We start from the raw sequence: 25,692 nt of genomic DNA, 5'->3' as shown, positions 1-25,692 counted from the left end.
AGGTGGGCACTGAGGGGGGCACTTGACGGGATGAGCACTGGGTGTTATTCTATATGTTGGCAAGTTGAACACCGATACAAATAAATTTATTAAAAAAAAAAAAAAAAAAAAAGAAGCAGGACCGCGTCGGTCACCGCCCAGGGAACTGCAAGTCCCAGCGGGCATTGCGCGGGACGTCGGCGGACGCGGTGACGCAAGGGGGCGTGGCGAGCCCGAGGGAGGGGTCGTCCTGCGGGCAGCCGGAGGCCGGGGAGGCTCTGGAGCCTAGGGCGAGAGAGGAGCGAGGAAGGTGAGCAGAAGCGAAGGAGGGGACGCGCTGCCCGGCGCCCCCCAGTCTATGGAGCGGGGTAAGATGGCGGAGGCGGAGAGCCTGGAGACAGCCGCGGAGCACGAGCGGATCCTGCGCGAGATCGAGAGCACTGACACGGCCTGCATCGGGCCCACCCTCAGGTACCCCGGGGACCCGGGCCACCGATGGGCGGGCACGGGCGGGACAGGGGCCGGGCCCCTTCGGGGTCGTGCGCCCGGCCGGCCGCTCGCGGGGCCAGCGCCGGCCCCGCCCTTCGGGGATCCCCGCGAGCCACCTCCCCCCTCGGCGAGGCGGGTCTCCGTCCACCGCCCGGACGTGGGGTCCCTCCTCAACCGCCGGCGCGCACAGCCCAGTTACTCCGCAGCCTCCTCTTGCCTTCGCCGGGCCGGGGCAGTCTTGGTTCTGCCTCCCAGGCTGGCGCGGAGCTGGGCGACTAGAGCGCGCCCCGCAGACGGTAGCCCTCAGCGAATCCTGCCCCTGGGGACCTCGCCCTTCTCCGGCTCAGACCCCATCCTGCCCTAGACCAGAGTCCTGCTCTACGGACGAAACGTAAATTCACCCTCGGTCTGATGATCGGAAGTTAAACTCGTGCCTCCTGAAAATCACAGCCACTTCTCAGAAACGAGTTTCTGAAAATCTTAGGCCTGGAAGGAAGGAAGTTCCCCTCAACCCGCGCCCCTCTCCCGGGAGCGGGTACTTGCCGAAGCCCGTTAGGAGGACGACCTCTTCCAAAGGCGCAGCCTCATGTAGTCTCATCGTTGAGAGAAAGTATCACCCCTTCTGCCTGCCCCCCTCATACCATTACTTCCCCCTCCCCCTTATTTATCTATCTATTTATTTATAGATTTTATATATTTATTCATGAGAGACCCAGAGAGAGAAGGGCAGAGACACAGGCAGAGGGAGAAGCGGGCTCCATCTGGGGAGCCCGGGGCGGGACTCGATCCCAGGACTCCAGGATCACGACCTGAGCCAGAGGCAAGAGGCTCAAGCACTGGGCCATCCATGCGCCCCCCCTTCACCCCCATTTAGTTTGTAGATGTCAAAACAAACCTCCACTTTCTTCGACTTCATGCATTTATCAAAAACTTAGGCACCCCTTACTAGGAAATTGCAAGACATTGTGTTAAGCAATTGACAAATGGAACTTAAAAGGCAGAGTAGTCCTATTAGGTGGATGCTATTACTACCCTCAGTTTATAGATGAGGCACAGAGACTTTAAGTGATTTGCTCAAGGTCACAGAGAAAGTGGGGGAGTAGTGAGTCCTACTCAGGCTGTCTGGATCCACGGTCTTAATTTTTTTTTTTTCATATTCTTTTATTGGAGTTTGGTTTGCCAACATAGAGGATAACACCCAGTGCTCATCCCGCCAAGTGCCCCCCTCAGTGCCCGTCACCCAGTCACCCCAATCCCCGCCCACCTCCCCTTCCACTACCGCTTGCTCCTCATAGTCTTAATTCTTAACCTCTGTTATGTCTCAATTGGTGATTATCATCTCTCTGTACTTCCTGTTAATTACTCACCAAATTCAATTTCAAACCACCTTTCCCTTTCCCCTCACTTTACTGAGGCCCTGGAACTAACTCATCTTCATCTTTCCTGTTGTACATCCTGATCTTCTTCATGCAGTCAGTAGATAGATAATTCTCCTACCTACCTTGTACAGTCTTGGCGGACTGTTCCTCCCTTAAAAAAGAAGTTATAAATCACTGCCTTTTTTTTTTTTTTTTTTTTTCTTCCCATAGGGAGAGTTGCCTTATGAAAGAGTGTTTGAAGGAGGAGGAGGCGGAGACTTTACTCCTCATCTCCACTGCACATCTTTCTTCTCTGGGTCACCTTGTTAGCCTACTTCCCTCTGTGCCTTCTCTGTCAAGACCATTCTAAGTAGTTTGCCTTTGTCCCTTATGGCACTGGGATCATGACTATCATATTCCTTTCTTTTTTCATTTTCTTGAGCTCTTAAGGATGAATGTTCCTTCTTTCATTATCTTTATTATTTTTTAAGATTTTAAAAATTTTATTTGAGAGAGGGAGAGCAGGAGTGGGAGGGAAGGGCAGAGGGACAAGCAGGCTCCCCGCTGAGCAGGGAGCCCAGATATGTGGTTGGGTCCCAGGACCCGGAGATCATGACCTGAGTTGAAGGCACACGTTTGATCTGCCTTGAGCCACCCAGGCACCCTTCATTATCTTTACTTTATAAAAACTACAGACTGCTTACTAGTATTCTAAGTGCAGTTCTAATGGTTATTGACATTGGGTTTTTTTTTTTTTTTTTTTAAAGATTCTATTTATCTATTCATGAGAGAGGCATTTATCTATTCTCACAGAGAGAGGCAGAGATATTAGGCAGAAAGAGAAGCAGGCTCCATGCAGGGAACCTGCCGAGGGACTCGATCCTGAGCCAGAGGCAGATGCTCAACCGCTGAGCCACCCAGGTGTCCCAACATTGGGTTTTTATAGCACAAAATGTTACTGGAGTTACTGAGGATGCTGTTTCAGTATTTTACTAAGAAATTTGGCTACTGAGCTGCAGTTCGCAGCCAAGCAAAGTTCTCACTGGAGTAGTTGGGATTACCAGAGTTTTTAGGAAGGGTTCTTTATCAGAATACCCTCAATATTGTCTTGAGTTGGTTGTGGTTTTCAATTGCTGTCAGTCTTGGTTTATATTAATTTAGTGTTATCAGTGTAGTTTGTTGTGATTTATTATGTTACCCCTCCACTGAATCATAATGCATATCTTCAACTGAATTTTGGCCTATAATTTTCTAGTGTCTTGACTTAATATGCTTTATGATTAAAATATGTTACCCATCCTCCCTAAAATTTGCTTCATTGTTGTTACCAAGTTCTTTTTACCCTAGAAAGTGGGTTTTGTTGGGGTAGGTGGATTAAGGGATCTTTTGCCCTAAGGGGACATGGTAAAAAAAAAAAAGGACATTTGAGAACTACTGCGGTATTCTACCAGTTTTAGTTGCTTTTCCTGACTCCCTGGATGATTATTAGGGGCTCTTCATTTTTGGCCTCATCCTGTCTTGGGCAGGTAACTCCAAATCCCCAAGATTCAATCAGTTGAACATCATATAATGCAAGTACTAGTATCCACTGTTTTTTGTCCCTGGTCTTGATGATTTCTACCCATATTCATCGGGCAGGATTCCTTATCTCACTCAGAGGCAGCAGCATGCACAAACTTGATGTTTCTGAGTCCATGCCTTACCCTGGATGCCCCTTCAGCATTATTATCTCCTCTGTTCTTCCATCACAGTGATTACATAGGTTTGATTAGGGCAGTAGCCTGTCTTCCCCTCAACTGTAAATCTCAAATTCCTCTACCCTTTTTCATACTCCTCTGAATGCCTTCTATCTTTTGACATAGCATTTCTAAAGCACCGGATTCTTAGCTGTTCCTGAGCTAGGTTTTGTAACTGAAGGGGAACTAAGGAAGAGAATCACAGTAAGTTGTATTAAATATAAGATTAGCGTACCTATCCCCACAATTCCTGCTCTTCACAAAAATCCACATAGTTACATTGCCTAATCAGACTCTTTCCTTTGCCATCCATTGCTTGTGAATCATTGCTTGCTTTCTTTTCCTTTGGTGTTACGAAATTATTCTTCCAGTCTTACGCCTTTTTGTTTGAGGAGCCACAAAAATGGCTTGATTTTCTCACTGTATAACTATCCTTATCTTAATCTCGAACAGTGCATGCAGTGGTACTCAATTCTCATATATCGTAAGGGAGTGCCTCTCCTTTTTCATTGTATTCTGAAAGGCCCAAGCATATCCATGCATATAGAGGCTGTTGCCTAAAAAATTTTTTTGGGAAAGCAGCCATCTCTTTCTTCTCTGACTTCATCTTAAAAATTTTGTTAGCTGCAAGTCTTAATTTTGCAGATGAGGAAAGAGGCCTATAACATATTAGGGCCTGTCTTTTTTTAGATTTTAATTAAAAAGTTAACTTTAAATTAACTAATTAATTGAAAAAAATTTTTATTTATTTGAGAGAAAGCATGAGTACAAGCTGGAGGAGGGGCAGAGGGAGAGAAACTCAAGCAGACTCCGTGCTGAGTGCTAAGCCCATCTTGGGGCTCCATTTCACAACCCTGAGATCATGACCTGAGCTGAAATCAAGAGTCAGACACTCAACCCACTGTGCCACAGGCACCCCAGGGCTTGTCTTGTTTTTAAAATAATAATGATTCCTGCTCTGTAGTGCTAATACTAAAATATTGATCAGAAATCACTCATGAACAATAGCTCTATATTTTCATTTTTCAAATCCCATTTCTATATATATTTTTTAAGATTTTATTTATTTATTCATGAGAGACACACAGAGAGAGAGAGAGGCAGAGACATAGGCAGAGGGAGAAGCAGGCTCCATGCAGGGAGCCTGATGTGGGACTTAATCCCGGGACCATGGGATCATGCCCTGAGCCAAAGGCAGATGTTCAACCACTGAGTCACCCAGGTGTCCCCTCATTTCTGTATTTCTAATCATCTTTCATATTGCTATTCAGTAGAAGTCATTTCCTCATTTTACTCTTTGGTTTTAGCAATTAACATTTAGCCTTAATTGCTATTTAAGATTTTGTTTTTAAGCTCTTAAATTTAACAGTAAAATACACAGCCTTTAAAAATATAGCTTTTTTGAGATATGATTAATACATCAAACAGTTCACCCATTTAAAGTGTACAATTCACTGGTTTTTAGTATATTCACAGGGTGTATAACCATGACCACAATTTAATTTTAGAATATTTTCATCTCAACATCTATTTGTAGTGATTCTCTATTCTGTCCCCACTCCCTAGGCAAAAACAACCTTCTGCCTTTATGCATTTACCTCTTCTGGACATTTAATATAAATAGAACTGTACAATATGGGGTTTCTTTTGTGTGTGTGTGACACCATAATATTTTCAGGGCTCATCCATGTGGTAGCTTGTATTGGTATTTTTTTTTTTTAATTGCTGAGTAGTATTCCATTGTATGGGTATACCACATTTTATTTATTCATCAGTTGATTGATATTTGGATTGTTGCCATTTGGAGACTGTTAGAACAATGCTTCTATGAACATGAGTATATTACTTTTTTTTTGAGTGTATTAATTTTTTTTTTTTTTTAATTTTTATTTGTTTATGATAGTCACAGAGAGAGAGAGAGAGAGGCAGAGACACAGGCAGAGGGAGAAGCAGGCTCCATGCACCGGGAGCCCGACGTGGGATTCGATCCCGGGTCTCCAGGATCGTGCCCCGGGCCAAAGGCAGGCGCCAAACCGCTGCGCCACCCAGGGATCCCGAGTGTATTAATTTTTGAGTGGACATATGTTTTCATTTCTCTTGGGTATATACCTAGGAGTAGAATTTCTAGGTCATATGATAACTACATTTAACATTTTGAGAAACTGCCAAACTGTTCTTTTCTGAAATTTTTCTTTTTCTGAAGAAAGAGAGTGAGGCAGGGGAGGGGGCAGGGCATGGGGGTGGGGCAGGGGAGCGGAGGAAGAGAGAGAGAATCTTAAATAGCCAGCCTCCACCCAGCACGGATCCCTCTGTGGGCTTGATCTCATGACCGTGAGATCATGACCTGAACCAAAACCAAGAGTTGGATGCAGGAGCCCCTCCTAAACTGTTTTCTAAAATATGGGTACCATTTTGCACTTCTACCAGCAATGCACGAGGATTCCAGTTTCTCCACATTCTTGTCAGCACTTGTTGTGATTTTTTTTTTTTTTATGTTAGCTATCCTAGTGGGTTTGAAGTGGCAATTGACTGTCGTTTTGATTTGCAATTACCTAATGGCTAATCTTTTTGTGTGCTTATTAGTCATTTATCTTTGGAGAAAAGTCTATTCAGATCTTTTAGTCAGTTTTTAATTGGGTTGTCTTTCTATTGTTGAGTTTTAGGAGTTCTTTATATATTCTGGATATAAGTCTCTTATCAGATATCTGATTTGCAAATACTTTCTTCCATTCTGTGAGTTGTCTTTTCATTTTCCTGATGGTATCATTTTCTGCACAGAAGTTTAGTTTTGATGTAGTTCAGTGTATATTTAATTTTTTTTTTTTTACCTGTGCTTTCCTTCTAGATTGTTGCTTTATATATATTTTATTGTTACAAAGCTATAGTATTGGTGAAGGGACAGTTTTAAAAAAATATTTTATTTATTTATTTGACAAAGTGAGCATAAGCAGGGGGGCTGACAGGTGGAGGAGAGGGAGAAGCAGGCTCCCCACTGAGCAGGGAACCCTACATGGGGCTTCATCCCGGGACCCTGGGATCATGACCTGAGCCCAAGGTAGACGCTTCACTGAGCCACCCAGGTGTTCCAGTGTAGAGACGATGTTTTATCTTGCTTATTTAACCGAGTTGTTTGTAAAGCTGTCTCTTATAGAAAACAAATTGGGAGGATTTCTTTTCTCTTTTTTTAAAGCTTTTATTTATTTATTCATAGAGACAGAGACAGAGAGAGAGAGAGAGAGAGAGAGGCAGACACAGGCAGAGGGAGAAGCAGGCTCCATGCAGGGAGCCGGACGTGGGACTCGATCCTGGGTCTCCAGGATCACGCCTCAGGCTGCAGGCGGCGCTAAACTGCTGTGCCTCGGGGGGCTGCCCGGGAGGATGTTTTCTTTTTCTTTTTCTTTTTTATAATAAATTTATTTTTTATTGGTGTTCAATTTGCCAACATACAGAATAACACCCAGTGCTCATCCCGTCAAGTGCCCCCCTCAGTGCCGGTCACATATTCACCCCCACCCCCGCCCTCCTCCCACCACCCCTAGTTCATTTCCCAGAGTTAGGAGTCTTTATGTTCTGTTGTTTTGCTCAATGTCATTTGATAATTAAATATGAGGACCTGTTTTCCCCATTTACTACTTATGTGCCTTTGGCTGCATGGCTTTGTTTTCCATCTTCTGCTGTCCTCTATTACCTAAGTTGTACAGAAACCAGTTAAGCATAATCCTTGGTTCATGATGTGTTATTATTGGCACACGCATGGACTTCTTTAAGCAATTAGTTATTTTTATAAACAACTTACCACCTGAGTGGGCAGATTTTTCTCTTCTGTTAACATGGGGATGATACCATGTCTACTGCAGGAACAGTATTTAAAAAAAAGGGAGACAAAACATTCTTCATGGTACTTGTGTAGTAGTTAGCGTGAGTCATCTTCTGCCTGTTATCTTTGAGTTTGCTATGTGAACTTAAGTATTTCTGTTTTGGGAGTTATGTTAGTTTAGTGGTTCTTTGCCTTTTTTTTTTTTGGCTTGTTCTCACCTATTTGAGGGATATAATATTCATCTGTAATCAAGACTCATCAAAATATTTTGGGATGGAGAATGGAAGAGGATATAGGAAACAGTTATAAAAGCCCTTCCAGGGCAGCCCGGGTGGCTCAGCGGTTTAGGATCGCCTTCAGCCCAGGGCCTGATCCTGGAGACCCGGGATTGAGTCCCACATCGGGTTTCCTGCATGGAGCCTGCTTCTCTCTCTGCCTGTGTCTCTGCCTCTCTCTCTCTCTCTCTCTCTCTCTCTCTCATGAATAAATAAATAAAAATCTTTAAAAAAAAAAAAAGCCCCTCCAGCAATTCCGACATAATCCTCCATGACAGTGAGGGGAAAGAAATGATTTCTCATGTTGATTGCTTTTTTGCTTTTTTTTTTTTAAAGATTTTTAAAATTTATTCATTCATGAGAGACACAGAGAGAGAGAGAGAGAGAGAGAGGCAGAGACACAGGCAGAAGGAGAAGCAGGCTCCATGCAGGGAGCCCGATGTGGGACTCAATCCCGGGACTCAAGGATCACACCCTGGGCTGAAGGTGGTGCTAAACCGCTGGACCACCGGGGTTGCCCTGATTGCTTATTTTTAATAATAGCTCCCCTTAAAAAGTAACATTTTTATATTTTAATTCTAAATGGTATATGACTTTTAAAAAGATAGAAGAAACAAACAACAAAAACTTAATCCTACCACCCTGTCAAAACTCTTATATTTGCATATTACTTTTTAACTTTTTCCATATGCATTTTATTATATTAGGTATTAGAAGAGTACTATCATGTTTTATCTTTGTTTTTCAGTTACTTTCTTACATACAGTTTCATACATTGTTATGTATTTTAGTAGCTTTATTCACGAATTTATTCATTCAGTGAACATTTATTGAGCAACTTTTATGCACCAGATATTATTCCCGACTCTTGGGTACAACAGGAACAAAATAGATATGTTCCTGCCCTTATGGACCTTACATTCTGGTGGAACACACAAATGAACAAACAGATACATAAAGTAATACTATTAAGTGATTAGTGTTACATATGATCAGGTGTTGTTTTCCATTGTGTTTAGAAAAAGTTGCTCTGGCAAAGGTTTGACTAGAGTGAAGGAGCAAGGATGTGACTCTCCAGAAGTCTTCCAGACGGAAGGCACAGACAGAGAAAGCCCTCAAGAATAGCATAATGGTGGAGGTGATGGTAGGAGATCAGTCTGGGTCCATGTCATATAGACTAAGAGGTACAGAAGAGTTTTGAGCAGCAGTGACATGCTCTAACTTAGGTTAAACAAGGAACATTCTGGGTGCTGTGTGGAGATGGAATAAGAGAGGAAACAGGAAAGTCAATCGGGATATTTGCAGTAATGAGAGGCAAGAGGTGGCTGTGGCATACAATAAAGTGTTGGGAAGAGGTGGTGATAAATAGCTGGATTTCAAATATATTTTGAAAGTAGAGCCAAAATGTTGAATTAATTATGAGGGTTAAAGAAAAAGAATCAAGGATGATTCCAAGGCTCTTGCTTAAGTATTAAGTCGCTGGGTGAATGCGGTTGCCATTTAGTGGGATAGGGAATAAAGGCGAGGAACTTTATTTTTCTTTATGGCACTTAAACTGCTGCTTGACATATAGACTCCTCCACTAAAATTGGTTTTCCAGGAGGAGAGAGATTTTGTTTTTTTTGTTTGCTGCTGTTTCCTAGGAATCTAAAAGAGTGCTTGGTATATAGTTGGTAGTTAGTAAATATTAATGAATGAATAGAATACAAGAATTGTACCACTAACTGTAAATTATCTGAAGATTGATTAACTGATTTGTAGATTAACTGTCTTAAAAGAATATGACTAGGCTTTTGAGAAAAAATAAAACTGCTGAAAATCTGGAAAACTTCAACATATGAGATGTGTTTATTTTTTGGAATTATATATAATTTTATTGATCCTCTCTCTCTCTCTCTCTTTTTGTTTTGGTAAGATTTATTTATTTATTCATGAGAGACACCGACTGAGAGAGGGAGGCAGAGGCACAGGCAGAGGGAGAAGCAGGCTCCTCACAGGGAGCCTGATGCAGGACTCGATCCCGGATCCCGGGATCATGACTTGAGCTGAAGGCAGGCGCCCAACCACTGAGCCACCCAGGCGTCCCTCCTGTTTCTCTTCATCAGTCAAAAGTATAATCTAAAAAAATTGGCCCCTAAAACCTGTCATCTAATATTTTGTGTCAAGTTGTTAAAAGTTTGCAAATTTAAGTATGATAAATCTAGTGATTAAAATGTTATAATTTAAGTGTACATTGTATAAATAAAGCTTAGCATTCGGAAAAATAGAATTGTACATTTGTGGGGGGAAGGGGAGTGGGTAGCATTAAATAAATTTCATTATCATATGGAATAGGAAAATGACTTTTTTGTGATTTGATAAAAAGTTAGGTTTTATTTTAATAACATCATTGAATTGTTGAGCAAATTGGAAAAATGAAAAACTGAAAAAACCCTCTTATAGCTAATAAGACAATACTCATTTGGTTCAATTAGCAATGGACTCTGTGTCTGATTTTATTTGAACTATATAAACAAAAATTTTCATTGAAGTTCTTCCAGTGGAAGATTATTCTGGTGTGTCATCTGATTAGATTCAAACTGCATAAACATTAGTAGTCACAGAGAGAAAATAAATGGGAGGAGAGTATTTGGCAGTCATTCTTTTGCTGAATACCAAGAGTATATTAGTTATCAGATCCAATATATAATGCTGGTGAAACTGATCTCCTGGAAATATAATGTTGAAAATAAAAGGTAAATAGATCAATTATCTTTATTTGTCTGGATTTGAAATATTTTATTTAAAAAATGGAAAGAAAAGGATAGTAATCATAGATCTAATAAACATATTTTTCTCCCATTCCCTCTGTTTCCCCATTCAATTAGTTTGTTGTTTATTCTTCTATTGTGTCTTTAATGCAAACGTAAGCATTTATACTTTTATTTTCTCCCCCTTTTACACAATAAGTAATGTGCTGAATATACAGCCTTGCAGCTTTGTTTTTTACTCATCAGTATATTTTGGAGAGCTCTTCATATCTGTATACAGAGATTTTCCTTATTTTTTTTTTTACAGCTACATAGTATTCCATTATGTGAATCTATCATGGTTTATTCAGCCAGTACCCTTTTTCTGTATAGCTGGGTTATTTCTAGTCTAATACTAGACAAAATAATGCAGCAAGGATTAACCTTGAGCATTTTTTTTTTTTTAAAGAGAGAATGTGTGCATGTGTAAAGAGAGCGGAGGGACAGAGGAAGGGGAGAGAGAAAATCTTAAGCAGGCTCCAGTTCAGCATGGAGCCCAACATGGGGCTTGATCTCACAACCCTTGAAATCATGACCTATGCCAAAATCAAGACTCAGATGTTCAACCAACTGAGCCACCTAGATGTCCCCCATTTGTTATGTCTTTTTTTTTAAAAGATTTTATTTATTCAGAGAGAGAGGCAGAGACATAGGCAGAGGGAGAAGCAGGCTCCATGCTGAGAGCCCGATGTGAGACTCCATCCTGGTACTCTGGGATCACACCCTGAGCCAAAGGTAGACGCTCAACTGTTGAGCCACCCAGGCATCCCCATTTGTTATTTCTTACTGTACTTTTCATACTTTATACTTTAGGGTAGATTCCCGGAAGAGTTATTGCTGGGCGGGGACATCTGACTTTGGCTTAGGTCATGATTTCAGGGTCCTGGGATCAAGCCCTGCCTTGGCGTCTGCACTCAGCCGGGAATCGCCTTCTTCCTCTCCTGCTCCCTCTGCCACCATCCCCCCCCCCCCAAACTGATGTTTGCTCTCTCTCTCTCTCTCAAATAAATAAATGAAATCTTAAAATTCTATTAAGAAAAAGAATGATTGCTGGGTCAATTGGTACATTAATGTATATGTAATTTGGAAGGTAATACACTCTTTAGAGGTTGGACCATTTTGCTCTTCCTCTAGGAGTTTGATATTGCTCATTTCTCCATGGTTTTTTCAACAAAGTGTGTGTATTACGCTTTTTTGCCAATATAATAAACGATAAATGGTATTTCAGTGTAGTTTTCATTTGCACTTTTATTGTGAGTCAGGCTGAATATGCATATGTTTAAAGGCTTTTTGTATATCTGTGCGTGTGTGTGTATGCGTATGCATGTTTGTGTGTACTGTCGATATGCTCTGCTTATTTTTCTATAAAGGTGGTATTTTTTTCTTTGATTTCAGAGCATCAGTAAAGAACCTTTCATTGTTATGCTTTGCTGAAATACACCAGGAGTATATACCAGGAGTATACAGAACGCAATGAGTTTTGATTACTAAAAGAAAGAAACCATTGTTTTTTAAGAAATGAAAGCTTCAAACTTGTCTTTTCATTATTTTAGTCATAAAGGGATATGAATAAGCAGACATTTTAAAGGAATTAAAAAAAATCTTATGAGATTGAAAATTTAAAATCATATTTTTTGGGGAATACAATAATTATATAAGGAATATTAATGAATCAGAAGTTGTCAATATTTTAACAAATTCTTGTTTATATAATTTCTGGCATCAATACAACTAGTATATGAATTTGTTGCAAAAAGTTATTGATAAGGACAATTTAGTATGGTTTTGGAAGCAGTTTGGAATTTTTTTTTTTAAAGATTTAATTTATTTATTCATGAGAGACATGGGGTGGGGGGAGAGAGAGAGAGAGAGAGAGGCAGAGACACAGGCAGAGGGAGAAGCAGGCTCCATGCAGGGAGCCCGATCACGCCCTGGGCCGAAGGCGGGCGCTAAACCACTGAGCCACCCAGGGATCCCCATCAGTTTGGAATTTTAGATGATTTTTATGACATAGTTTTAGTTTGGAATATGATGTATATGAATATTAATTAGGTAATTGAGGAAAGCAAAGATTTCTGATTTTTTACATCATTGCAGTTGATAATTTGTAATATTTTCTAATGATATAATAATTGATTTAATTATATACCATAATCAAGCTTTCAGCTGAAGGCAACTTGAATAAATAACATTAGTGAGTGGCTTATCTATGAAATGTATGATTTGGGGTTGAGATGCTGAGCAATGATGACACTGTAAATTTGCTTAGGGAAATAGCAGAAATAGTTGAGGGGGGGAAGAGTTACTAAAAATCAAAACTGAGTTACAGAGCTGAGCTTAAACACATGAGACCCAGGGTGCTTATTAATAGGTTATTTCTTTAAAAAAATTTTTTTTAATTGGAGTTCAATTTTCCAACATATAGCATAATACCCAGTGCTCATCCTGCCAAATGTCCCCCTCAGTGCCCATCACCCAGTCATCCCAACCCCCTGGCCCACCTCCCCTTCCACTACCCCTTGTTCATTTCCCAGAGTTAGGTGTCTCTCATGTTTTGTCACCCTCACTGATATTTTCACTCATTTTCTCTCCTTTCCCTTTATTCCCTTTCACTAATTTTTATATTCCCCAAATGAATGAGACCATATAATGTTTGTCCTTCTCCGATTGACATATTTCACTCAGCATAATACCCTCCAGGTCCATCCACATCGAAGCAAATAGTGGGTATTTGTCGTTTCTAATGGCTGAGTAATATTCCATTGTATACATATACCACATCTTCTTTATCCATTCATCTTTTGATGGACATAATAGGTTATTTCTTAGAGATTTGTGGTGTGGCAGTGGGAAGGAAAAGAGTAAAGCCATTTTAGTGATTTAGTAGTATCTGCCAGAGTATTTACCTTAAAAGCAAATAAACCAGATATGGGTTGGATTAATACCTTTATATGAAAGTTGAAGTGGCTGATACAAGTCATCTTATTCTTCCAGAAGAAGTGGAGTGAGAGTATCCAATGATAGGGCTAAGATTTTTCTTTAGAAGTAATTTGGGATGTGTTCTAGCACTCAAGTAAATGCTATTAAATCCACAATGATTTTATTTGAAACAATGTTAAATTTGATGTTAAAGAGTAAAGATGTCACAAGTATATGACAGTTTACTCAAAGACTCACCAGTATTGCACAGACTTTGTTTCAGTATTTGAATGAAGGAGAATTCAGTGACAATAATAATGAAGTATTTTAATACTTTGGCTATTTTTTTTTTTATAATGCTTTTGTTTAGCGATTGAAGACAGCGTGTGGGGTTGGGTTTGCAGGCAGGCGAGGAAGGGGAGAGAGCTGCTTTTTTTTTTTAAGATTTTTTAAAACAAAATTTGTTTATTCATGAGAGGCAGAGAGAGAGAGAGAAAGAAAGAGAGAGAGGCAGAGACACAAACAGGCAGAGGGAGAAACAGGCTCCATGTAGGGAGCCCAGCGTGGGACTTGATCCTGGGTCTCCAGGATCACGCCCTGGATCGAGGGCAGCGCTAAACCACTGAGCTACCCAGGCTGCCCTACTTTGGCTATTTTTAAAAAGCAATTTGTGATGTGTATCTATAAGTTATATTTATATTTTCCATTTCTGGATGTCTGCAGAATGGTTAATGTTTTCCCTTAAACTGCAGGTAACTTAAAATTTCTGCCACATCTGATTAGTCTTCTTTTATTCTGGTTAAATGACAGTTGACTGTTCTTTGTCTCTTTTTTTCTTTTTTCTGATTTTTCCCCTTGTCTTGTTCTAGAAAGGAATTAGATAATTTCAAAAAATCTACATGATTTAAAAAGTACACATAATAGATATATAAAAAAATGGTGAAGAAATTGGAGTATGAGAAAACAAAGGTAGGAAGACTATGAAATCAAGAGTGAGAGCAATGAAAAGACTCATATTTGAAGGCCTGTATATATTCTTAAGGTAGGCTATCAGTTTGGTTCTAGGCTTTCCAGCAGCTAGTGCGAAAGAGAGACATACTCTGTTATTTGAGTTATGGTGTTGTAAAATTAAAAAGTAGTTACTTAAGGAGAAGCACAGCTATTCTTGGTTCTGAGTAAAACCAGAGAACTGTTTCTCCCATATGTCTTCACGAAGAAGGCCCTGTATAATGTAACTTTAATATCCATACAGTAAATGCAGCAATATGTGACAGGCTGTTTCTTATATTGTCCTTTAGTGAAAGCATATGGCATAACCAAAATACAATTTAGTAAAGGCAGATCTGCAGGGAGCCAAAGGAATTCAGTTCTCTGCTGGTCTTGGCTTAATAAAGGCATAGGTTTTATAATACCTATAGCGAAAGTTAAAAAGTGCATTATCTGCACCACCCCCCTCCCCCCTGGCCATTTTATTTTTTGATCATTGATCACTTTGAGAATCTTATGAACTCTATGTCCCTTTCCTTAGTAAAATGCATATGTATCCAGTCTCCATGATTTCTGATATTGAAGACTATATGCATTGCATGTACACTGGTTAATTCTTCGTAAGTACTACTTTTAATAGGCAAGGTTTTTGATAACTAAATAATATCATTAAGTTCAAGATTATGTAATTTTTGTCATATTTTTCTGAATAGGAAATACACTTGCCTGTATTCTTAATTAAGTACAGAGCTACATATACCTTAAAAGCAAATAAACCAGATATGGGTTGGATTAATACCTTTATATGAAAGTTGAAGTGGCTGATACAAGTCATCTTATTCTTCCAGAAGAAGTGGAGTGAGAGTATCCAATGATAGGGCTAAGATTTTTCTTTAGAAGTAATTTGGGATGTGTTCTAGCACTCAAGTAAATGCTATTAAATCCACAATGATTTTATTTGAAACAATGTTAAATTTGATGTTAAAGAATAACCAATCCACCTTGATCACTTGAAAAATTGAATTGCCAATAGATAAAGTAACCATAGATATTTGCCTTAAGCTATTTGGAATATACTGTCTGGAAAATGTATTCCTTATTAAGGAGGTTATTTACCTGGAACCTATCCTGTTCTAGGTTTATAAATTTAAAAAAATTGAGATATATAACTCCAAGAGCATAATGATTGATAAAAGAATTTTTTAAAAAGATTTTATTTATTTACTCATGAGAGACACAGAAAGAGAGGCAGAGAGACACAGGCAGAGGGAGAAGTAGGCTCCATGCAAGGAGCCTGATGTGGGTGGGACTTGATCTTGGGAATCTGGGATCATGCCCTGAGTCAAAGGCAGACAGACGCTCAACTACTGAGCCACCCAGGCATCCCTGATAAAAGAATTTTTAAAAAAGATTTTATTTATTTATTTGAGAAAGTGAGTGAGAAAGAGAACAAAAGCTGGGAGAGAGAAAGAGGGGGAAGCAGACTCTGTGCTTGGAGCCCAACGTGGGGCTCTATCCCAGGACCCTGGGATCATGACCTGAGATGAAGGCAGATGACTCGTCATTGACTGAGCCACCCCAGCACCTGATTGATAAAAGAAATTTAAACATATATATATTTGTATAACTAAAATTTAGAACTTTGAAACACATTATGTGGTGAAACATCTAAGTGAACAAGAACTCTGACAGTGCAACCAACTAGATTACCTTAATGTGATTTATGATGATATGTATGGATTGGAACTCTTACAAATACCTGCTTGCCTTTCACAGTTTTGAAGATAATCACATTAATATGTGCCTTGCACTGTAGTGAATTTATCTTCAGTCACTACCGTGGTTTGATAATCAGATCAGTGGATAAAAGCAAAAGTAAAAAAAATGACACCAGTGGTGAACTTTTTTTTTTTTTAAGAACAATTCTATCATTTTTTTTTAGCATTTGGTTGCTTCTGGTATTTAGAATGTTAGATAAATATTCTCTTGTATGTTAGATAAAATGATGAAGGCCATTTGTCAAATATAACGATTTGGCTTAAAATACCAGCTCTTTCGCTATATTTGTTTTGATTAAGTAACACAGGCTTCTAATTTTGATTGTGCTTTTATATACTTGGAACATGACAAACTGTGACAAAAGCACATCTTTTGGCACTATATTGTCTGATGGAGCACTGACATCTTACAGTATGTTGTAAGCCAGGTGTCTTTGCTCCTATTGTTCTCAATATCTCTATTTTTGGAACTTGTTTCTTTATGTTTTTCTCTTTGCAAATTGTACCTTTGTTTCTTTCCTCATATTTGTACTTGCTTTTGTTTTTGTACCCCCCTTCTATTTCCTGTAATTTAGAACTTTAAAACACACATTATTCAGTGAAACATCTAAGTAGGCAAGAATTATCAGAGTACAGCTAACTTCCACTTGCTGGGATAGCTCTAGTGCCAATAAACATTAAGATTTGAAAGGTATTGATATATAATGTGATCTTATCAGGCATTAAGAATGAGTGAAAACAGTAGACATTGAGGTTGACTGAATCTATGTTATGAAACATTTTTGGTTTGGCGTTTGATTTTTGGGAAAGACATGTTTGTGTAACATATTAAAAAAAAAGGAAAGAAATAAGGGAGCTAGCCAAGCAATATTGTTTTGATGAGGTAGAAGAATTTCTTCACATTTGTAAGGAAGAAGTGTACAATGAAGATCTTTTGGCATTGAAGTAGCAAAAGTAAGAGGAAAGTGAAATGAGAAGAGCTCTTGAAATCCAAAGAAAAATAGGTTATTAGAAGCATCTTAAATGGTAATGTCATGTGACTATATACATTATTTGCTTTTTTAAAAAATTAAAATTTTCATTTTGCGATAATTGTAGATTCAGGTGCAGTTGTAAGAAATAATATATAGATTCCTTGTACCTTTACAGTTTCCTACAATGGTAGCATCGGGCAAAACTGTATCATGTATCACTGTATCATGACCAAGATATGGACATTGTGTCTTCAAGGTCAAGATTCAGAATACTTCCATCACTATAGGGATCAGTCAAATTGCCTTTTTTTTTTTTTTTTAAAGATTTATTTATTTATTCATTCAGAGAGAGCGAAGAGAGAGGCAGAGACACAGGCAGAGGGAGAAGCAGGCTCCATGCAGGAAGCCCGATGTGGGACTCGATCCTGGGTCTCCAGGATCACACCCCGGGCTGCAGGCGGCGCTAAACTGCTGTGCCACCGGGGCTGCCCAGTCACATTGCCTTTTAATGGATACAACCCCTCTCTTTTTGTCTCCATCCCCTCTTTATCCCTTGACAACAAGTAATCTGTCCTCCAGTTCTATAATTTTGTTATTTCAAGAATGTTATATAAATGGAATCATACAGTATGTAACTTTTTAGAATTGGTGCTTCTCACTGAGCATTAATTCCTCGGAGATTCATCCAGGCTAGTGTATCTATAGTTTGTTCCTTTTTATTGCTGAATAGTATTCCACGGGATAGCTGCACCACAGTTTGTTTAGTCATTCACCCACTTAAGATCTGGGTTGTTTCCAGTTTTTGACTATTAAAAGTAAAGCTGTTATAAACATTTTTGTAAAGGTTTTTGTGTGCACATATGTTTTCATTTCTCTTGGGTGTATACCTAGGCGTGGAATTGCTGGGGCATATGGTAACTCTATGTTTAACTTTTTGAGGAACTGCCAAACTTATTTTCCAAAATGTCTGTACCATTTTATATTCCCACCAGCAGTGTGTGTGAGGGTTCGAGTTTTTCCAGATCCTTGCTAGCATTTGGTATTGTCACTGTTTTATTTTAGCTATTCTGATAACGTGTATAGTAATATCTCATTGTGGTTTAAATTTGCATTTCCCTAATTGCTAATTATGTTGAACATATTTTCATATACTTATTTGCCATATGTATATCTGCTTTGTTGAACTGCCTCTTCATGTCTTTTGCCCATTTTCTAATTAGATTTTTTTTTAAGTGTTGAGTTTTTGAGAATTCTTGATGTGTTATAGATTCTAGTTTTTTTGTTGATATGTGGTTTGCAGGTAGTTTATTCTGTTTGTCTTTTCGCTCTCTTAACAGGGTCTTTTGCAGATCAGAAGTTTTTAATTTTTGTTGAGGTCTGATTTATCAATTTTTCCTTGTATGAATCATGCTTTTGGTGTCAATTCTGACAACTCTGCCCAGCCCTAGATTTTAAAGATTTTCTCCTGTTTTTTTTTTCTCTAAAAGTTTTATAGTTTTACTAAAATGTAACATCTATGATCCATTTGGAGTTAATCTTTGTAATATTTGTATAAGAAGTGAGACTTTGAAGATTTTGTTTTTGCCTGTGAATGTCCAATTGCTCTAGTAACATTTATTGAAAGGGCTGTTTTTCCCCTACCAACCAGCTTTTGCACCTTTCAAAAATATTTTGTGGGGTGCCTGGGTGGCTCAGTGGGTTGTCTTTTTCTTTTTTTTTTTTTTTTTAAGATTTATCTCTTTATTTTTAGAGAGAGAGAGAGAGAGACAGACAGATAGCACGGGTTGGAAAGGCAGAGGGAGAGGGAGAGAGAGTTGCAATCTGCCCTGTGCTGAGTGTGGATCCCAGCATGGAGCTTAATATCACCATAACCACGAGATCATGACCTGAGCTAAAATCAAGAGTCTACCACTAAAAAAAAAAAAAAGAGTCTACCACTTAACCAATTGCATCACCCAGGTACTTCTAAGCATTTTGCTCTTGATTTTGGCTCAGGTCATGATCTCAGGATGGTGAGGTCCAGCTCTGTATTGGGCTCTGCATTGGGCATGGAGCTTGCTTAAGATTCTCTCTCTCTCTCTCTCTCCCTCAGTCCTCCCTCCTCACTCATGTTTGCTCTCTCTCTAAAACAACAACAATAACAAATTTCTTGGGCATATTGGTGTGGATCTGTTTCTAGGTTCTCTCTTTCGTGTTGATCTATGTGTCTGTTCCTTTGCCAATATTAGTCTTGATTACTGTCTTGATATCGGGTAGACCAGTCCCTCCCACTTTAATCTTCTTTTTCAAAAGTTTTAGCTCATTTCGTTCCTTTGTTTTCCCGTTTAAAATTTAGAATACTCTTGTCTATTATCTGCAAAATATCTTGCTGGGATTTTGATAGGAATTGGATTAAGCCTGTACATCCTTTTATAGAGAATTGACATCTTTACTTCATGAGTCTTCCAATCTACAGCATGGAATGTCTCTCAGTATATTTAGCTCTCATTAGGCTTCTCATCAGCTTATGTAGTGGTTAACTACAAAGTAAGTATGTGTTTTGTTCGAAAAGTGATCATAAATGGTATTATATTTAAAATTTTGGTGTCACTGTGTTGCTACTATATAGACATTATTTTTTGTATGTTTATTTTATATCTTTGTGACTGCTGGACTCACTGGTATAGGAGTTTGTTGTTGTTTTTTAGATTTCTTAGAGTTTTCTATGGAGATGATAGTGTAATCTACAAATAGGGACAGTTTTAGTTTTTCTTTTCTGATCTGTATGCCTTTTCTTTCATTTTCTTTCACTGGTTAGAATTTCTAGAACTATGTTGAATAAGACTGGTGAAAGTGGACATCTTTGCTTTTTTCCTGATCTTAGAGACAAAGCATTTAGATTCCCCCCACTCAATATAGCATTTTAAGGTTTTTTACAGGTGCTTTTTTTTTTTAAGGTTTTATTTATTCATGAGAGAGAGAGAGGGAAAGAGGGAGAGAGAGAGGCAGAGACACAGGCAGAGGGAGAAGCAGGCTCCCTGCAAGGAGCCTGATGTGGGACTCGATCCTGGATCCCGGGATCATGCCCTGAGCCGAAGGCAGATGTGCAACTGCTAAGCCACCCAGGCGTCCCATGCAGATGTTTTTTGTTTTGTTTTTTTTTTGTTTTTTTGTTTTTTTTTTTTGCAGATGCTTTTTATAAAGTTGAGAAAGTACCTTTCTATTCCTATTTTCTGAGAATTTTATCATAAAAGAATATTGAATTTTGTTCAATGCTTTTACTGCATTGGTTATATGTTCATGTGATTTTTCACCTTTACCTTGGTAGATTACATTGACTGATTTTTGAATATTGAATGAGCCTGCCTTCCTGAAATAAACCCTAACTTAGTCATTGTGTATATTTCTTTTTATGTTTTACTGAATTCTACTTGCCAGTACAAATCTTCCTTGACTTATGATGGCTATGTCCTGATAAATCCATCATAAGTTGAAAATACTGTAAGTTGAAAATGCATTTAGTATACCTAACTTACCTAACATCATAGCTTAGGCTAGCTAACCTACCTTAACTATGCTCAGAAAACTTAACATTAGTACTTAGCACACAGTCTATTTTAATAAAGTGTTGAATATCTGACGTAATTTATTAAATACTATACTGAATGTGAGAAATAGAATGGTTGTATGGGTTCAGAGTGGTTGTAAGTGTATTGGTTGTTTATCCTTGTGATTGCATGGTTGACTGAGAGCTGCAATTCACTCTTTGCCCAGCATCCATGAGTAAGTATTGTACAGCATCACTTGCCTAGGAAAAGATCAAAATTCAAAATTTAAAGTATGGTTTCTAATGAATACATACTGTTTCGCACTATGAGTAAAGCTGAAAAATTGTACTTTCTCTATTTTTTAGGGATTTTTGTGTTTATGAGGGTCATTGATCTGTAGATTTATCTTTCATTCTTTCTTTCTTTTTTTCTTTCTTTCTTTTTTTCTTTCTTTCTTTTTTTCTTTCTTTCTTTCTTTCTTTCTTTCTTTCTTTCTTTCTTTCTTTCTTTCTTTCTTTCTTCTTTCCTTCCTTCCTTCTTCCTCCTTTCCTTTCCTTTCCTTTCCTTTCCTTTCCTTTCCTTTCCTTTCCTTTCCTTTCCTTTCTTTTCTTTTCTTTTCTTTTCTTTTCTTTTCTTCTTTTCTTTTGATTTTGATGATAGGGTAATACTAGCTCCATAAAATTAATTGGGAAGTGTTTCCTCCCTCTTCTATTTTCTGGAAGAAATTTTATAATTGATGTTACTTCCTTAAACATTTTGTATAATTCTCCAGTGAAGCTATATAGGCCTGGAGATTTCTTTTTTGGAATATTTTAAGTTACAAATTCATTTTTCTTCATAGGGCTATATAAATTAACTATTTTGTATTGAGTGAATTGTGATAGTTTGTGATTTTCTAGGAATTGTTTATTTTATGTAAGTTGTTAAATTTATATTAAAAGAGTTCTCTTGGGGTGCCTGGGTGGCTCAGTTGATTAAGCATCTGCCTTTGGCTCAGGTTATGATCCCAGAGGCCTGGCTTTGAGCCCCTGCATTGGTCTCCCTGCTCAGTGGAGAGTCTGCTGTTCTCTCTGCCTCTCTGCCTCCTTCCCCCATGTTCTCTCTTTCACTTGCTCACTCTCAAATAAATAAATAAAATCTTAAAAAAAAGAGTTCTCTTTTATTATCTTTTTGATGTTACAAGGTGTGTAGTGTTATCTCTAGTTTCATTCTTTATGTTGGTAATTTGTATCTTCTCTTTTTTTTTTCTGTTACATAATTGTTAATTTTATTTACCTTTTCAAAGAACCAGATTTTTTCATTGATTTTTTTCTATTTTTCTGGTTTTAATTTTATTGATTTCTGCCCTTTATTATTTCCTTCCTGCTGCTTGGTTTTTAGATCTGCTCTTTCTCTTTAGGTTCTTTTGGTATAGGAGCTTAGATTATTGATGTGAGATTTCCCTTGTTTCTTTTTTTTTTAATATTTTATTTATTTGAAAGAGAGAGAGCACAAGCAGTGGGAGCAGCAGGCAGAGGCAGAGGGAGAAGCAGGCTCCTCACCGAGCAAGGAGCCTGATTCAGGGCTCAATCCCAGGACCTGGGATCATGACCTGAGCTAAAGGCAGACACTCGACTGACTGAGCCTCGCAGGTGCCCCTTCCTCGTTTCTCATGTATGCATTTAGCTTTGTAGATTTCCCTCTCAGCATTGCTTTACCTTTGTCCTGTAAATTTTGGTAGGTTGTATTTTCATTTTCACTCAGTTTAGTGTATTTTTTGATTTTTTAGACTTCAGTTATTTGGCCCATCAATTATTTAGAAGTGTATTATTTACTTTCCAAGGGTTTGGACATTTCCTGTTATCCTGTTATTGATTTCTAGCTTGATTCCATTTTGGTTGGAGAACATATTGTATTTGATTTCAGTTCTTTTGAATTTGTTGGGTTTGTTTTATGGCCCATAGTATGGTCTTTTTTGGTATGCACTCTTTGCACACTTTAAGAGAATGTGCATTCTGCTGCTGTTGAATAGAGTGTTTTACAAACCTTCATTATATTGCATTAGTTGATGGTGTTTTATGTTCTAAATATCCTTGCTGATTTTTTTTGTCTATTTCTGTTAGTTGTTGAGAGGGATGTTGAAGTCTGTAAGTAGAATTGTGAAATTGTCTCTTTCTTCGTTGAGATCTGTCATTTTTTCCTTCATATATTTAGCAGCTCTGTTGTTTGATACATACACATTTAGGAGTGCTATGTCTTCTTAGTGGATTGAGTCTCTTTCTTTCTTTCTTCTTTCTTTCTTTCTTTCTTTCTTTCTTTCTTTCTTTCTTTCTTTCTTTCTCTCCTTCCTTTTTAAAAAGATTTTATTTATTTGTCTGAGAGAGAGAGAGAGAGAACAAGTGAGTGGTGGGGGAGGAGCAGCTTCACACTGAGCCCTATGTAGGGCTCAATCCCACAACCCTGAGATCATGACCTGAACTGAAATCAAGAGTCAGACGCTTAACCGACTGAGCCACCTAGGCACCCCATTCTTAGTGAATTTAATATTTCATTATATAATGAAGTTTTCATCTCTGATAATTTTCTTTGTTATGAAGTCTACTTTATTTGATGATAATATAGTTACAATTGTTTGAATGTTTGAATGATATGTTATTTTTTATCCTTTTCTTTTTAACTGGCCTCTATCATTATATTTGAAGTGGGTTTTGTATTGATAGCATACGGTTCTGTTGTGTTTTTAAATTCACTCTATGAGTTTCTGCCTGGCATATTTAGAACATTTACATATTATGTATTATTAACATGGTAAGGCTTAATTATTGTTTTATTTGTTGTTTTCTGTTTATTCTCTCCTTTTTTGTTTCTTTGCTTTTATGCCTTCCTTTGAGTTACTTGAATATTTTTATAGAATTCCATTTTGATTTATCAATAGTTTTTTTTTAAGATTTTATTTATTTATTTCATGAGAGACACTGAGAGAGAGAGACATAGGCAGAGGGAGAAGCAGGTTCCATGCGGGAAGCCCGATGTGGAACTCGATCCTGGGACTCCGGGATCACGCCCTGAGCCAAAGGCAGATGCTCAACCGCTGAGCCACCCAGATATCCCTATCAATAGTTTTTTGAGTGTACCTTTTTGTATAGCTTTTTTAGTGGCTTCTGTAGATGTTAACATTATATATAACTTATTATAGTTTACTAGTGACATCGTGTTACCAGTTTAAGTGAAGTCTAGAAATTTTACCTCTCTGTATATCCCTTTATCTTTCTTTATTTATAATTCTCTTAAATATTGCCTCTACAAATATGTAGAGCCACATTAGTGTTTTCATTTTTGCTTCAAGCAGCAAACCTAATTTAGTAACCTTAACAGAAGTAAAGCCTATTGTATTTACCCATATTTTTGCTTACTGTGTTTTTTCCTTTCTGATGTTCCAAGATTTTTTTAAAAAGTCACTTCCTTTCTGTTTAGAGCGCTTCCTGTAGACATTCTTCTGGAAGGCCTGCTGGCAACAAATTCTCTCTCTCTTTTTTAAAGTTTTTATTTATTTATTTATGAGAGACACAGAGAGAGACAGAGACATTGGCAGAGGGAGAAGAAGCAGGCTCTGTGCAGGAGCCCAGTGTGGGACTCAATCTTGGAACTCTGGAATCATGTCCTGAGCCAAAGGCAGATGCTCAACTGCTGAGCCACCCAGGTGTCCCACAACAAATTCTTTTTACGTGAGAATGGCTTAGTTTTCCTCCACATGAAAATGTCTTGATTTCCCCTTTATTCCTGGAGGATATTTCTTTTGGGTGTAAGATTCTGGTTTGACGGTTCTTTTATTTCAGCAAGCGCTGTGTGATTTTTTCCTGGCCTCCATGGTTTCCAGTGAGAACTTGCTATCATTCAAGTTGTTTGTCCTCTGTAGGAAAGGTGTCATTTTTCTAAGGCTACTTATAGTATTTTTTCTTTGTCCTTAGTTTTCAGGAGTTTAATTATGATGTGGCTTGGTGTGGATTTCTTCAGGTTTATTCTGTTTGGGATTCACTGAATTCTTCAATCTGTTGGTTTACATCTCTTGCCAACTTGGGGTTTTCAGTCCTTACTGTACTTTCTCACCCCACTTTTTTCCTGTTCTCCTTCTGGGACTCTGGTGATACCAGTGTTAGTTGTGTATTACACCCCAACAGCCCCTGAGGCTCTGTTCATTTCTTTCAGGATTTCCCCCCCACATTTGTTCAGATAATATAATTTCTTTTGCTCTGTGTTTTGGTTCACTAACTCTTTCCTCTGTTCCATTCTGCTCTTGAGCCTGTACGCTGAGTTTTTATATGTTTTTGTATTTTTCAGTTCTGTACTTTCCATTGGTTATATTTTCCTCTTTTTTTGCTGAGGCTTTCAATCTCTTTGTTTGAAACATGTTCGTAATTATTTGTGAAACATTTTCATTATGACTTCTTTAAAATTTTCATCAGAGAATTCTAACATCATGTCACCTTGGTTTTGACATTTAATGATTGTCCTTTTTCATTCATTTGATGACTTCAAACGAATATGAAGATTGATTCTTCATATTCTTGATATGAAGATTGATTTTTATTTTATTTTTTTAATTTTTTAAAAGATTTTATTTCTTTATTCATGAGAGACACAGAGAGAGAGAGAGGGAGAGGGGCAGAGACACAGGCAGAGAGAGAAGCAGGCTCCATGCAGGGAGCCTCATGTGGGACTTGATCCTGGGTCTCCAGGATCACCCTGGGCTGAAGGCGGCGCCAAACCGCTGAGCCACCCGGGTGCCCTGAAGATTGATTTTTAATTTAAACCTGTACATTTTCATATTATGTTATGAGACTCTGGCTGTCTCATTTAAACTATTCTTTTATCTTTCTTTGACACTCCTCTGGTGGGAGAGGGTGTGGATTACTGCTTTACTACTGCTAGATGGAGGTGGATGCTCATGTTTCCCATTTGGCTTTTGTTGACACCTGAGGGGGACTCCTAATTACTGCTGGAGATAGGAGTTTTGGCTCCATACACGGTCTGTACTGACACCATAGTGTGAGAGAGAGGTTGTAAGCATCTGGTAGTGAAGAAAGT

The 25,692-nt window shown here is 38.4% G+C and overlaps 1 protein-coding gene across 11 annotated transcripts in view; it reads left to right on the top strand.

Moving 5' to 3' along the window:
* Positions 1 to 200: 200 nt before the first annotated feature.
* EXOC6B (exocyst complex component 6B) overlaps positions 201 to 25,692 on the top strand; it is a 612,331-nt gene continuing 586,839 nt past the window's right edge. For 5 of the 11 annotated variants that reach the window (XR_013349064.1, XM_077842877.1, XM_077842880.1 and 2 more), the window contains exon 1: positions 201 to 450. Coding sequence is in view for 7 of the 11 variants with exons in the window: in XM_077842877.1 (XP_077699003.1) it covers positions 338 to 450 (113 nt within the window). In the remaining 4 variants the exon portion in view is untranslated. Of the gene's footprint in view, positions 451 to 700; positions 860 to 25,692 lie in introns of those variants that run through there. The other 6 variants (XR_013349063.1, XR_013349062.1, XM_077842876.1 and 3 more) reach the window with 2 other exon arrangements.

The sequence above is a fragment of the Canis aureus genome, chromosome 12 (genome assembly GCF_053574225.1).
Source record: "Canis aureus isolate CA01 chromosome 12, VMU_Caureus_v.1.0, whole genome shotgun sequence".
NCBI classification, from domain to species: Eukaryota; Metazoa; Chordata; class Mammalia; order Carnivora; family Canidae; genus Canis; species Canis aureus.
The sequence above is the reverse complement of the archived record's forward strand: the minus strand, read 5'-3'. Positions and strand labels throughout refer to the sequence as shown.